The sequence below is a fragment of the Nothobranchius furzeri genome, chromosome 6 (genome assembly GCF_043380555.1).
Source record: "Nothobranchius furzeri strain GRZ-AD chromosome 6, NfurGRZ-RIMD1, whole genome shotgun sequence".
Classification (NCBI taxonomy): domain Eukaryota; kingdom Metazoa; phylum Chordata; class Actinopteri; order Cyprinodontiformes; family Nothobranchiidae; genus Nothobranchius; species Nothobranchius furzeri.
Window position 1 is genome coordinate 50682352 of NC_091746.1, and position 15696 is coordinate 50698047.

The 15696-nt window shown below is 42.5% G+C and overlaps 1 protein-coding gene across 2 annotated transcripts in view; it reads right to left on the reverse strand.

The window, feature by feature from the left end:
- Positions 1 to 2244: 2244 nt before the first annotated feature.
- rai14 (retinoic acid induced 14) overlaps positions 2245 to 15696 on the reverse strand; it is a 49746-nt gene continuing 36294 nt past the window's right edge. Inside the window, exons 8-21 of one of the 2 annotated variants that reach the window (XM_015940906.3) lie at positions 10304 to 10410; positions 10017 to 10201; positions 9599 to 9624; positions 8893 to 8979; positions 8549 to 8638; positions 8269 to 8403; positions 7636 to 7731; positions 6675 to 7343; positions 6150 to 6601; positions 5890 to 6058; positions 5647 to 5814; positions 5384 to 5542; positions 5216 to 5281; positions 2245 to 3013 (exon numbers count right to left, since the gene is read on the reverse strand). In XM_015940906.3, the coding sequence (XP_015796392.3) occupies positions 2927 to 3013; positions 5216 to 5281; positions 5384 to 5542; positions 5647 to 5814; positions 5890 to 6058; positions 6150 to 6601; positions 6675 to 7343; positions 7636 to 7731; positions 8269 to 8403; positions 8549 to 8638; positions 8893 to 8979; positions 9599 to 9624; positions 10017 to 10201; positions 10304 to 10410 (2496 nt within the window). In that variant the 3' untranslated portion in view covers positions 2245 to 2926. The remainder of the gene's footprint in view (positions 3014 to 5215; positions 5282 to 5383; positions 5543 to 5646; positions 5815 to 5889; positions 6059 to 6149; positions 6602 to 6674; positions 7344 to 7635; positions 7732 to 8268; positions 8404 to 8548; positions 8639 to 8892; positions 8980 to 9598; positions 9625 to 10016; positions 10202 to 10303; positions 10411 to 15696) is intronic. The other variant, XM_070552299.1, reaches the window with a different exon arrangement.

A 15696-nucleotide genomic window follows, 5' to 3' on the forward strand; every position in this document is an offset into this window, starting at 1 on the left:
GTTTCAGTAGAGCTCATTCCACTGAAACAGCTCTTCCTAGGGTCTTTAATGACCTTCTGATACAAAGTAATGCAGCGGACTGTTCTGTTCTGGTCCTGACTGCAGCCTTTGACACTGTTGACCATCACCTGCTACTGGAGAGATAGGCTGAGAGACTGGGTAGGCCTATCAGGATCAGCTCTGGAGTGGTTCTCCACTTATCTGTCTGAGCATTCCTTGTCTGTGGCCATCTCCAAGTTTCAGTCCTCCACCATCTTCCTCACTGGAAACAGCAGTAGCTCAGGAGGTAGAGCGGGTTGTCCAGTAATCGGAAGGCTACAGGTTCGATCTTGGCTCCGACCAGAGAATGCTGCTGTCGTGTCCTTGGGCAAGATACTTAACCCATGTTGCCTGCTGGTGGTGGTCGGAGGAACCAGTGGTGTCAGTACTCGGCAGCCTCACCTCCGTCAGTGCGCCCCAGGGCAACTGTAGCTATATCGTAGCTCATCCCCACCTGTGTGTGAATGACTGATTGTGTTGTGAAGCATCTTGGAGGGTTGTAGAACCCTAAGAAGGCATTATACAAATACAGGTCATTTATCATTAACCCGCGGTGCCACACAGGGTTCTGTGCTGGGGCCCCTACTCTTCCTCCTCTATCTGCTCTCTCTTCAACACAGCCTGAGCTGCTCTAAAGGAATCTTACCATCTTTATGCAGATGACATCCAACTGTACATCTCCTTAAGCCCCTTGAGATGTCTAAGCTGCAGCTACACTCCTGTTTAGACTATTAAAACCTGGATGGCTGGGAACTTTCTACAGCTAAATGAAGATAAGACTGAGATCCTCATCTGTGTCCCAGACAAGCTGGTTCCCAAAATCAGAGACTCTCTTGGCCAACTTTCTTTTCACACCAAACCCCACCTTTTGTTGTTAACATATTATATGAACGGTTCGTTAATGCTGCTAACTACAAGCACACTGATAAACATTGGTTTGCCATTATTACCTCCTTGAATGACCTGTTTATCCATCTGCTTTTTGAGCTTTACATCACATTAAAGATCGAGTAATCAAAAACATTTCTTTAGTGTACACTCGTTTATATATTTATATAATAAATGTTTAATCTTACTGATATGTTCCATTTATTATCTCCTTGTTAATAATCAGGATGGGTCAAACATTCAAAAATACATTGGACTTTGATTCTGGTTGGTAATTTATGGTAGACTGTCCCTGTTATGTTTTAAATAATACACTGTCCTTAGTGTCAGTTGGTTTAATTTCACCATAATTTTATGGTGTGATTACCAAGAAGGAAATACGAAACACACAGATGATGGTACAGTATTTTGAAATTTTTATAAATTGGGCAAAATACAGTTGGCAACATTTGCTTGTCTCTACAAAACTGTCAGTAAAGAAACAACAAAGAGAAAAGCTGTTTCTCAGGTTTCCCTTTCACGGTACAAAACACTTCAGTCGAGGCTTGGAAAGGACGTTTATGATGTTACCTGAGTGAATCCCTCAGACACAAATACATTTATTCAGCCTCATATCCAACCGTTTTAGTGTGTGTGTGTGTGTGTTACGGATCCAAGTATGGCGCTAAGGCAAAAGGAGTGCAGAGTGGAAGCTTCCAGAAGACACTTACAAAAGGACTAAGTTTAAAACGGATTCTAAAATATGTACGGGTGTTTGAACAACATACAGTGTAAATGTGTTCCTACAGAGGAGCACTGCTTGAAACGTTAGTGTTACAGAAACACAAACCAGATAAAAAAGAAAAGGTTTGTAGTAAATAAGTTACTGAGATGGTACGAAGTCTGATATTAAATCAGTTTACAGGCATGTGGCAGGAGAACTCACATCAGACAACGATCCCCATGCTGTTCAAGTACAAAGATGCAAACAAAAGACAAAACTGTTGGTGAAAACCTAACAAAATAAAGACACAAATAATCAGCACATACTGTTAGGCATTCGTCTCAACAGAAATGTTTTCCTTTTTTAAACCTAACTACAGTAAATTATTAAATTCAGTCTCTAATTTTGGGAGTAACAAGAAAAATTATAGAGCTTTGTCACACAAAAGGCTCCTCGGCTAATGAACATCGTCATTAGGTTACAGTAACCTAGAAAACATTTCATTTTTACTTAACAAAAGGAAGTGCTACGACAAAGTATTTAGGTTGTATTCAATCAAAGGGACACAAACCGGCCATGACAAGTTCACATTCAAATTAACACTGATGTTTTTAACATGGCTAATAACAGCACGAATCCAGCATGTTTGTATGGCATCACACACACAGATGTTACTAAAATAGATGTTTCTGTGCATAGTGTAAATTTGGCTGTGAACGCACAGAGTAAGCTGGTTTCTGCATTTATTTGGCTGCACACTGAGATGTAGTTTCACTAAAACATCTTTAACCATAACATCAGTAATATTTCTGCCCCGTTTACAACTGGTGTGGACATTAGATCTGTATCTGAACATCTGATTTGTTCCTTTTTACACTTAAACTTGCAGCTGAAATGTCCTTTTAGTGTTTGGATGGAGCTAGAGATTGATTCAAACTCAGGGTGGCTCGTTTTTCTACTAACATGTCATCTTTGTTGAGGGCAGAAATGTGAATTATTGTTTTTCTGAGCTGATATTACATTCAGTGAAATGTGAAAAGGAAGATGTTGAGTTAGATGAACATGTAGTTCGTATGAGAGCTGTTGAACTAATTTCCCAGACAAGTTAGTGTTAGGGGTACAGAATTCATTATGACACCAGGTGTGTTTGGGGTAGAAGAGTTTAAAGGTTCAAAAGGACCTCAGCAAAGGCAATAAAATAAGCCAATTCCTTACAAAGAAATACTCTGGGTTTAAACCACAGGCACAGTGTGTCTCCAGTGAGTGTGGGGTTTGTGGGGTTGCTCCGGTTGTGTCTCAGCAGGCCTCCCTGGCTTGGCTTGGCACCTTGCACATTTTCAGAATCTGCTTCAGGGCTTTCTGGACATCCTCGTCCATCTGACCCTGAATATGCACACCAAGAGTTTCAGTTATTTAACAAATCTAAGGTAAAATATTGGATAGACTTGTGCAAAAGTGACAACATTAAGGGGAACATATTATGCTAATTTAATTTTTGCAAATTTTTGTGCTGCCACATAGGTCTCTATTACCTCTATAAACACTCAAAATGTTTAAACAAATAATCCATCTGTTTTCTCACATGCAGTTTCCTTTATTGGAAGGAGGGCCAGTATTAGAGGCAGGCCTCAATTTCTATTTGCGCAAAATGAACTAATGGTTCGCTGGAGTTTTGACAATTAAAATTGCGCCCACATTTTCAAAGTTAAACACATTTCTTTTAACAACGGTAGTTTCTGCTTCAGCCCTCTCCCCCCTCCCCCTGCGCAGCGGCCGCAAACTCACTGATGCGCCTGCAGCCTCTCGGAGTTGCTGCTGCTCTAAACATTAAAATAATTATTTCATTTTCTGTTCCTCACTTCTGATTACCTTCAATGGTGTCTGTTTGTTGCAACCACCAGGTACAAAAACTAACTTGTTTTTATTTGACTATTTTTCTGTCCTGTCTCTGTTTATTATCTTCCTGCATCTCCTCTCAATCCTAAAGAAAAACTGCTACCTGGGTTCATATATATTCACCTTATGAGTTACCTTTGAACTGCAGTTCTAAAAGATCTACCGACCGCAAAACCAGCGGAGTGCTCGCTGGCCGCATCAGTGATAGGTGCGTCAGAGGACAAGGTGATGCGCCCCGCTCCACAGCAGCGAAACGCATCAGGCGCAAATAAAGGACAGAAAACATTAAAGGAAATGAGAGGACATGAACGATTGCGTGTTAAATTAGTTTTTGAGGTGGCGTCACCTGATTTGATAATGTTACTGTGGCCGTGCTCAGGATGCAGATGTCTGGAGCGCGTCAACAATCAGAGCTTTGCATGCGCAAGCTGGTTAAGATTAGGATGGGGGTGAGGGGAATGTTAAATTGCAAGAGGGCTAACGTCACAATTTGGTTAAATGTCCGTTTTACGGCGGGTGTCAGTACCGACGCTCTGGCACAGCGCGTTGCCTCCCGACGCGCAGGAGCTCGTCACCTGCTGACAGCAGGCTGCTGTCTTTTCCGAGGACTGCATCTTGCCGGTCATTATCACGTGACAGCGACTAGTCGATGACAGGCATAAAAAGTCACTATAGAGCAGTGAAGTCGACTAGTGACTAGTTCATACAACCCCGCTACTGCTCCCCAGAGTGTTCTGCAGCATAATCAGCACGTTCTCTTTGAACTTGACATCAAATTTTCGCCTCCTCTTCGTCTCCGCACGGTTAAAGTTACCCTCGCGGTCTATCACTGGCAAATCAAAAGTGAGACGGATGACACAACCGCCCCCCGTACTTGCTTGTTACCACATTCCACCCGGCCACAATAAGAGACCGACCATTATTCACCTCCGCCGACTCCGACACCGGCCAAAATATGACACCCGGCAGTTAATTAAATACAGGCTAATATTAGAGGATTTACGGTAACTCAGAAGAATAAACAAAACACAGATGGATAAAGACACAAAAGACTGGACTGAAGTAGAACTCTCAGCAACAATCTAAATCTTTTGGTGTGAACCACCTCGAGGCAGACCATTTCTGCTGCGGGACTCGAGATCCACAGGCATTACATGGTAGAATTAGCCAGCAAACTTCTTCTGATGGAGCTGTCAACGAGTCAGCAGCATGAAGCTATGCTAACACTACTAACAACTATACGGTTGCCTTCATTCCTACAAAATTTACATCAGAGATATTTTTTTTTCTGTTGCCTGCTGCCTGTCCAGGATGTCCGGATATTTGGACATCCTGCCTCTGACTGGATAACAACCACTGACTCTGGTTGCTTTGCAAAATTGATGTTTTATCTCCACTAATTCTGCTGTGTTGTAGAGATGCTAATGCTAAAGGTTAGCCTCTGCTAGTTGAATCATTCTCTCCTGGATGTTAAACCAAAAACAGCCTTCCCAGTCTCGAGCCAAGATGGGTCAGTCCATGACTGTTAAATGTCTAAGCGATGTGCATTTGATTGGTTTATCCCATCCAAGCATCTATCAGAAGCTAATGCAGGAGACGGGGGTAGAAGATTATTTTCACATTCCCAAAAATAACAAGTAAAAAATTGTTTCTCAGTGAAGTTGGTCTTTAATTATATTTTGGATTTACCTGAACAGCATAGAGGAGGTGCATCCTGTAGACAGACACTGTTTCATCATGCTGCTTCTTTGATTCCTACAAACACAAAACTCACAGTTTAGGTCTCAGTAAAACCAAACCGAAAGCAACAACATTATAAATTACAGTATAATCTTTAATCTCAACATTAAATCTTACAGCTAGCTGGTACTGTAACTGTTTGACTTGCTGCTGCAGCGTCTCCAGCTGCTGGCTCTGCTGTTGTCTCTTAGAGGGGGAGCAGGAGCTGCAGGAGAGCTGCGACAGGCTGTTCAGGGCATCCTTTAGCTTTCCTACTTCCCGAGACAAGTCATCTATCTGAACGCAGAAAAGAAAGAATTACAGAAGTCCATAAAAACTACCAGCATCATGTGTTTTCTATGTGAAAGCAGCACCAGAGTGATGATGGTGGTTCTACTGACCCTCTTGTTCTTCTCTCTCTCAGAGTTAACGTGATTCTCCACCAGCTGTTTGAGCTGGCACACAGCATCCTGGGACTCAGCCAGTTTGGAGTTCAGCGTCTGGTTCTCCTTCTCCTTCGTCATCAGCAGCTCCTGCAGGGCTTCCCGCTCTGCACGATTATCCCTTGCCTAACACATGAGGATAAGTGAGCCATGACAGGAAAACCTTTTAAAGTGTGGATATCTTGTTTCTGTTTTTCCAACCTTCTGCCACGCATCAGCCGCCTCCAGAGCCATCTCGTCCTGCTTCCTCAGAGCGCCCTGAAGGAGCTGCGTGAGGTGGTTCACTTCTCCCTCCAGCTGCTCCCGCATGTTCTCATGCTCCAGATGGGAGACAGAGTCCTCTGAAGTTACGTCTTTCTCAGAAGTCAGGCTTTTATTGCAAATATGAGAGAAAAAAAAAAGAAATATCTCCTAAAATCAATCTTCCTTGTGATGTTTCTGCTGCCAGTTTGCCTCCTCACCTCTTTTGAAGAGCTTCCACCTGCATGGTTTTTTGGTGCAGCTGCTGTCTCACGGCTTCTAACTCACTCTCCAGCTCCTGGATGGCATTCCCCAGAGACGACACCACCTGTGTGTGATCAGTCAGGGTCACAGAGCTCTGAGTCTGAGCTTCGACCTCCTCCTTCAGGTGTTTAACGTCCTCTTGTGCAGCCGCGTACTTCTTCTCCATCTCATCTAGCAGCATCTGCAGCTCCTCCGCTCTGCTGTTCAGGTCCTGCTTCTCTGAAGAGGTAGACGAAGCCTCAGCCAGCAGCTTCTGGGTGGCATTCAGCTGACTCTTGGTCTCACTGTAGGTGTGTGACAGTTCCAGTAAACGCTGCTGCTGCCCAGCAATGACCTCGTTAAGCTCCGTCTTCATCTCCTCAAAGTCTCTGGCAGCAGATTCAACAGGCACCGTGCCCTTCAGAGCCTCCTAAACATCAGAATGTTACACATTACAGGATGACCAAACTACATGACAGTCACACGGACACTAACTTTGTTACCTGCAACATCCTGATCTCCTCTTGTGCCTCCTTGTACAGCTCATCTATCTGTGCTGCCCTCAGTTCCTTCTCCTCCTCCATCCGTCTGCTCTCCTCCATTCTCCTCAGCGCCTCCTCCAGCTGTCTGACTTGTTGAGCTGCTTCATTTTTCTCTGACTCCAGCTGGATGAGCTGAGTTTTCAGCTGTTTTACCTCAAGGTCCAGTGCAGAAGGTGACTGCTTCTCCGTCAGCTCAGCTTCTCCTCCTCCCATCTGCACCTTCAGATCATCCACCTCCTCCAAAGCCTGATGGTATCTCTCCTGAGTGTCTGTCAGCTTGGCCTGCAGCTCAGCTAAACTCTCCATCAACTCTCTCTCTTTGACATTTCCATCCTCGGGTTTCACCTGAGCCTGGAGCAACTGGTTTTCCTTCCTGGTTTCAAGCAGTTTTATCTGGAGGCTTTCTAGAGCTTGTTTCAACAGCCGGATCTCCTCGTTGCTCCTTCCTCCACTCTCCTCTTCCTGGGGTTTAACAGAAACGTCCCCTGGATGGTCTCCCCCTTCCAGTTGGATTGTAGAGGAGGACTGAGGATCAAAATCATCCTGGGTGGAGTGGAAGGAGTTGTTGGAGGCCATGCTGTTTGGACGACTGACCTCCTTTAGCTCATTTCTTTGTTGAGACGAATGTTTCTGTAAGATCAGAGTGAATCTAGAGTTTATGGATGAGCTTTGAAAACTACAATTCAGCTTATATTAAAGTAAATATCATCAGGACATTTCTATTCTTATATTAATCTGTCTCTGGGTATTTTGGATGTAATAGTACCTCATACATTAACTGAAATTGTAGTTTTATTCCAAATAAAACAACATTCTTGTGTGGCTTTAAACGAGACATTTTTGATTTTAATTAGTCTCTACCGTGCATAGGACCGAGTTGCTCGTGGTTTCCCCTGAACACGACACCACAGCGCAAACCTACCTTGAGTTTGTTTGTGAGTTCTTGTTTCTCCAAAGTAAGAGCCGCAATTTTGGCTTGCAGGGCCGAAACCAGAGCTGCAGACGTTGTTTGCTCGACCTGCCAACAGACGTGCACACACACACACACACACACACACACACACACACACACATACATTCACATGCCACAGGGAGACATAAAGGCAGCATTAAGGACCACTAGCTACACGACAAGTCACGACACGTTGCAAGCTCAGGTTAGACTTCCTTTGAGAATGTTGTGAGACTTCAGGATTAATCTCTGAGGAAAAAGCTGATTCATAAATACGCGCACAAATAAACCAAGACTGGTCCTTTAAATGTTTCATTTTGTTGTAAATAATATTTTTGCCATTATTATAAACGGTGTCTTGAAATGTTGGACCGTTATAAAAATGCTTTCTGATAACTAAAACAAACTAAAGATGAAGTCTCCTGAAGACTAGCAATGACCTGTTTAGATGTCTGAACAAATCTAACATACATGAAATAATGAACCCACTCTGTTTATTAATCCTCCCACTGTCACCTAAGCTCTTATCTAGTCAACACACCTGGTTTAAAACCTGCTCACGCGTGAAACAAACAAGTCACCTTCCTGTTGATTTGGTGTTACCTTGATATCCAGCTCAGGACTAGTCACCGTCTCCACCGTCTGCTTCAGGTCTTCGATTGTGTCCAGCAGCATGTTCCTCTCCTCGTGGAGCTTCTCCACCTCTTCTTTCAGGGCTGATCCAGTGAAGTCATCCTCCTTAGATATGAGGGGAGGAGACAAAAGAGAAGGGTGGCGGGAATAAGGAATAACAAGCAGACGGGATAGATTATAGAGGCTGAAGGCAGGAATTTACCTAATCTAATGAAAACACACACAAGGGTGATGGCTAGTGAGGTTTTACCGTATAGTTGAATCTCTTGGGAGTATCTCCTTTGCTGGATGCAGGAGTGCTGGTAGATGTAACAACAGAGGGGGAAGATGGTCCAGAACTCTTAAAGGAGTAGAAAAGAACATATTTTAGCAGCACTTAACTTAGGTTATCATTTATTCACAGTAAATAAGCTGTGCAGAAATGTCATTTATGAAAATTATATGCATTCTAAAACTGCACACAAGTTATGGTTAAAAACAGAGAAACACTGTCAGTCTGTCACAAAGTTTTGAATACTTTTGTACATAAATACTGCAAACATGCATTTATATTAATACTGAGTGGTGAATTGATACAAGCACACACACGTTTACCTGCAGTGGGCTAATAGGAGGTGGAGGTGCTTTTCGTTTTTTGGGAGTTGTGATCCGCTCATCACTTAGCTTAGCTACTTGATCATGCTAAAGAGTCAGCAACAGAAAAAAGAAAGGGAAGGTAACAAAAAGAGAAAAGAGAAGTGGGATCAGTGCCGTTAGTAAAAGAAGAGTCGATCAGTGAGTGATACAGTAAGATTTTTTTATAGCAACTAGGAGGCTTATATCAAGAATGGAGACATTCGTTTTTCATTCATAAGAAAACGTAGAATAACAAACTGTTTGCAAACAGCTGACTGACTACATTTGTTAGGGTTAGCTGCTTTTGACTCATAAGATGATTATGATTTAATGAACCAGAAAAGAAATAAAAGTGATATTTATTATTTCAAATCATGAGAATTTGTAAAATATTACGGTTTTATAATAATTATACTTGTACCATTGTCATAATTCTATTATGAGTTCTGACCATATTTGTGTCATTCTCAAAGTTTGGGCCAGAACTGTGTTTATAGCTTTTAACTGTTCAACCTTTTTCACAGAAAAAGATCTTATTGTTAGCCTCTTGTTCTCATTACAAACTAAAATAGAAAATAAACTTTAATCCATGGTTTGTCCATTGGTTTGTCTGTGTGCCTGTAGAGATTTTAGTAGCTTTAGTACTTTACTGTGTAGGGCTAGAGAAAACAACAGGGAGTCTTACCGGAGGACTTTTAGGAGATTTAGTATCTGTAAAGGAGACAGTAATACGTTAGACAATAGAAAACATGAAAAAAGAGCAGCCATTAAAATAAAAGAAAAAAGTACATGTAGTAACCAAAATGCAACAACAGAGGGCAGTGTTGGTGCATACTGAAACCAAACTTGTGTGACTCTCTGGTTTTTGCTGGAAAAACTTTAAGTGGAATTTAGCCGGACTTAAAAGCATAATTTATCCAGTTGTAAATATGTTTAGTTTTAGATAAGGGCAGCATCAAGACTGCATACTCTTTTAGTGACCCGACAAGTATATCTTCTGTTGTGTAAACTTTCATAAATGTCCCCAAAATACACATGAGCTAACAAAGAGTGGGTTGACATGTCTTTATATCGTCTTCTGTATGATATTTTACAACTTTTACCTAAATGCAGATGCCTGTCCAGAGCAGCCAACAGGGCAGGTTTTGCTTCAGAGTTTGCTGATAGTTGGACAAAGTGAAACACATCGTTTCCTTCTGAATCTACAGCAAACACGTCTGCTCCTCGCTGAACCAGAACTTCCACCACCGACACGGAGCTGGACTCGGTGGCAAGCATCAAGGCTGTCCTACAAAACACAAAGACTCGTGTGTTTATGCATTTCATTAATCGCTGCGAGACCTCTGGAGACGTGCTGCATGAGGAATTTAACATGTTGGTATGTTTTTACCTGCCAGTGTTGCCAGAAGTGTTGATTTCAGCTCCACAGTCGAGCAAATTGCTGCAGACTTCATTGTGACCATGTCTGGCTGACAACATCAAGGGAGTAATGCCATCCTGTTGGACAAAGACAATAAATACGTTGACTAACATATATTTTACAGAATTACACAAATGCACACAAACATCTACGTCTACATTTTATCAAATAAACACCAGGATGTGGGTTTCCATGTAGTATTTCACCTATCTGTGTGGTGAGAAAAATCACAGGTTTGTGTAAAGAGATCATAAAAAGCTGGTTTTGTTCTGATTTGAGATTACTCGATGTTTTTAAGTCCAGTCAGACACACTGAAGCAGATTTCTCTTGAAAATTAATAAATTATACTTTAATCACAAGTAACCGAACTCACTAAATGAACATTTTCAACATATATAAGCAAATGCAATTGGAAACTGTGCATTAAAAAGTAGTCATATGATCAAAATATGCAGACTTCTTTGTTGTGCTTGTTTTAATCACATAAATTAATGCCTCATGAGGTCATTTAGGTGGCTTTCAGAAAATAAATCCTGAGATTAGGAATATGTTAAAAAGATCTACTGTATGAAATTAATACAACACTGCACTTACTCCTTTGCAAATGAGGTTCATAATTTGCCACTGCATCAAATCCAGTAAAATAATGAAACAAATCAAAATTAAATTTCTAAAACTCTTTTACAAACAAAGCAATTGGTTAAATAATTTTTGTGTGATAAAAACTATAAGAAAAACAGTCTAAACTGACGTGTTCTTTATAACCACGCTGAGCTCCAAATGTCAGAAAACAGGAACATAAGGAAGTTGTAATTCGTTTTATAAAATGACATACAAGTAAAAGAAACTCCCCAAATGGAGTAACTGCAGCTTTCGGATGTAGGCTCGGTGGAATTTATTGCAGTTATCAGAGTTGGCAACCTTCTGCAGTATTTCATGAAATGTAGCACATTTTTCCCCGGGACCGACTGATTCTAACCTCTGCCATGACACTTAATATAAACATGGCTGTGACTCAAGTCCAGCTGAAATATCTGATTGGCTCAAGCTTCTGGAAGACAACATCTGCTGATATTAAAAAGAAGTTAAGAACTAAGCATAATTTAGATTAATGACTGAGCTATGGTGTAAAAACCAGAATTAAGTCAGAAATTTTAATTCCACGGAACATTTACTTAAAGAAGACATATCAATCAATCAACCAATCAATCAATCAATCAATCAATCAAATTTATTTATGAAGCGCTTTTCATACAGATGCAGCTCAAAACGCTTTACAATATTAAAAACAAGATTATCCACCTGTAAGTTAAAATCACCGGCTAAAATTATTTGGTCATAAGAGTTGTGTAAATTTGATTAAAAACTCTGAAAATTCTTCTATAAAAGATGTGCTATTTTTGGGAGGTCTATATACTGTGACACATAGAACTTGAGGAGTCCCAAAAACAGCTGCATTGGATTCAAAAGCGCTAAAATTATAAAATGAAACAGGTTTGGCGGTAAGTGTTGCTGAGAATATAAAGGCAGTACCGCCTCCCTTTTTGCTGCTCCTTGTAGAATACGTAAAATGAAAATTTGGTGGGGAAACCTCTGTGAGAACAACAGGGGCATCTGCACTCAGCCAGGTCTCTGTTAAAAACAAACCGTCCAGGTTGTGATCTAAAATCAAATCATTAATAATAAAAGTTTTATTCAGCAGAGAGCGGACATTCAAAAGTGCCATATTAATGGTAACTGGAGAGGGAGTGACAGTATGATTGTGTGAAAAGTGGAACTATTGGTAAGTGTTTAAGATTACTATAGTTGCATTTGTTTGGTTAATGGTGATTAGGCTGCTCTCTGCTGATAATGACAGGAATTAGTGAGCTGGTGTGAGGTCCAAGTCCAATATGTGAATTACTGTTAAAATCATAGCTGGGGTCATAGGAGCAGGGACCAGCTGGACATCCCAATTGAGTGGGAGGACGGGGTGGAGAGGGCGGGGGCAGCAGGGCATGGCGTGGTGGATAGTGGGGGTTGTGGACATGCTAAACTCATTGCCAGGGTACGGGTACCCTGTCTATTTAGATGGAGCCCATCTGCCCCATACAGATGCCTCCTGCCCCAAAAAATGTTAAAATTATCTATAAAACCAAAGTTGTGCATCACAGTGGCAGAGGAGAGCCAAGTGTTCAAAGATAAAAGTGTACTAAAACGACCTATTCCTCTGCCAAAGGTGGGAGTGGGGCCAGAGATATAAACAGACACATGTGAGTTTTTTAAAAAGTTAAAAAGGTGGATAAAATCACGCTTCAGAAGCTCAGATTGTTGCTTGTGGATGTCATTGGTGCCAGCGTGGATAAAAACCTTACTCACATGTGGATGGAGAGCAATGAGACTGGGGATTTTGCAGCAACATCCATTACTGTTGCTCCAGGGAAGGACAGAGTGAGCGCTCCTCTCATCCGCACATTCCTGATGATTGAATCCCCGATGATGAGCGTGGCGGGTGTGTCAGCGTGCTGATCGCTGTTGCCGGAAGTTCGGGCACGGTGAGGTCCAGGTAGAGGAGCATCTTCAGAGCTGCTGCGACATGTTGTCAGCACAGCAGACGCGTTCCTTGGGTCCGGGGTGAAATGAAGAACTCCTCGACAGGTTCGGGCTGTGATCTGGGGTTTGGCTGGAAGGCTGGAGGAGCTTGACTGCTGCTTCATCAAGGGTTGAGAGGGCTCGAAAGGTGATCCTGCAAAGCGGTGGGGTCCGGGAGCTGTCAGAGGGGGGAAGTCTGGATCCACGGCTCTAAACCTGTTGGTCAGTGGCAGGCGGGAGGGAGGAGAGCGGTGGCAAGCGTGCCATGCTCCCCTACCGCGGCTGGGCGCAACTGTGGACCAGGCACCCCGCATGACTGGAGTGGAGCTGGACGGGGCTTTAGGCTTCTCCCCCTGCTGAAACCAGCGACCGTCCTCTGCAGCAGGGGAGGCATGGGCATTCTGATCCCCAAGTCCAGTCAGCGACCCTATGGTGGATGGTCCGAAAACAGGCTCGAGCTGACCGCACCCACACATTCCCCGTTAAGACGATTGACATATATACTGGACAATTCATGTCCATAGGCTCGAATTATAAGTTTTTGTGCCCTAATGGAGGTTCCCACCACTGCCATTTTGACCGTGTCACAGGTCCCATCATGCCCAGACAATCCAAAAATGGGAAAAGAGGTGGAGCTAAGGGTGGGGGCTGTTACGTTTGGAACAAATGAACCAGTACGTTTGGAACAAATGAGTAGCTACTAGCTAACTTGGCTAACTCAAGAAGCTAAGAAGGGCTCCTTGGACCGGGGTATCCCACCCGCGCGGCAGACTGGCTCCCGTGCAAGGCTGTAGTCATGCTGATCGCCTGTGGAGATCTAATATGGGCTGGGACTGTTAAATTACAAGCGGCGCCTCAGACCGCTGCGATCGTAACCGGGCGCCGTGGCCTTTTACATCAGCTCTTGCTCCACCGTCAGATAAGCGAGACACTAGCTACAAGCTAACCCAAGGCTAACTGAGTTTTTCCTGGCTTTTTCAGCAAGAGAAACACAGTATAGCTTCTCCAAAGTAAAGGCACCACCGTCCTGCTTACTAACGAAATCATAACTAGCTACATACCGTAACTAATGGAATATTTCTGGGTGTTTTTAACGAGAAAAATGCAGTTGAGCATTTCAAAAGTGAAGCAGCATCAACTAAAAGAGCTGTGGTGTTTCTGTGGTCTCCCTCAGAGATCCAGCATGACTACAGCCTCGCTTCAGAGTTGGCCCGGATGCCCCAGGAAACGGGAACAGGTAGCCGCCATGCTATTCTGAGGCAGGAGACAGTAGAAGCTGAGCACCCGCTCAAGTTTCTTACGCAGCCCCACTAACATGTTTGACCAAGCAGTTAAATGACACAGCATTTCCTCCCATTCAATCAGCAAATTATAGTATAGAAATATAATTTTACTTAGTGATTAAAAAAATATATAAAAATACTGCTTGGATGGTCTGTTAGTAACCACAGCTTGGCCTGTTGTCCAAATAATTCCATGATTAACATCCAAACACAAACACATAGACAAAACTAAGACTGCTATTAGCAGAGAAGCTCCAATAAATGGGAGGGGCTTGGAGTAGAGTCGCAGGTGTGCCGTTTTGCAGATGAGAGGTGGTTCTATTCTAATGTCCCTGTTTGTGACATCACAAACAGGGACATTTTAACTGCTTGTCACAGGCACATAAATCTCAAAACCAAACACTGACAAAAAGAATGGATGGAATTTTTTTCATGTTTGGAGTGTTTATAGAGGCAGTAGAGACCCACATGCAAAAGGGGAGTTTTGCATAACATATCCTCTTAAAATTTCAAAACAATATGTTATAAAATATTTAGAGAGCCCCATCCAAAGTGTGCTAGCATAGCTGGGTGTTTTGTATTACAAGGTTGATGTTGTTCCCACAGAGTGAACAGAACTGTGTTCTGGGTTCCTCTGAGCTATGCTAAAGACGTTAACAGCCCATATTTTTGCTCAGTTTGTGTTTCTGCTGCTCTGGAAACTGAAAGGCAAAAATCATTTTTGTCCTTTTCTGGGCAATAGATTAAGTGTGAGTTTGTGTGATTACACAGGTGTATTGCTTGGCTTGCATGTGTAACCAAAGTTGTGTCCAGAACTTGTACTCACCCTGTCGACAAACTGTCCACATTTGGACATTGGCGGGAAAACATGGGTAATGTGAAGCGAAGAAAACGAGAAGCAACTGTTAAAGTACTGTTTCAGTCTCAGAGGCCTGTCAGTCAAAATACCACCGCAATGCTTCAGTTTAACATTTAAACTTTTTATGCAATATTATGCATAGAATTAAAGTAAGAGACATAATCCTAGAAGAAAGTGGCTTTAAATCTTCTGCCTGCAGTTGAAAAAAAGTATATTTTCAATGATCTTCTGCTAGTGGAATGAAGGTGTAGTTGACTTAATTCACATATTATTAAACATGAAATAATAAAGAGCAAGCCACCCTCTACCAGTTTAACACTTGGCAAAAGTAGCAGAGTTTAGTGCTCACCCCATACTCGGGAGGTTGCAAGTTTGAGCCCCATCTGTTGTGTCCTTATGCAATACACTTAACCCACCTTGCCTACTGGTGGTGGTCGGAGCCAGTACTCAGCAGCCTGGCCTCGCCTCTGTCAGCGCGCCCCAGAGCAGCTGTGGCTGCACTGTAGTTTTGCACCACCAGCATGTAAATGTATATGTGTGTCAGAGATTTTTTATAAATACAATATGTCTAACCTGACAGATGTTCCTCTGTTTCTTTTGAGTTTTTACTGTGTGTTTATTTAGGTCAGATATGGATCTGCTGTGGGTA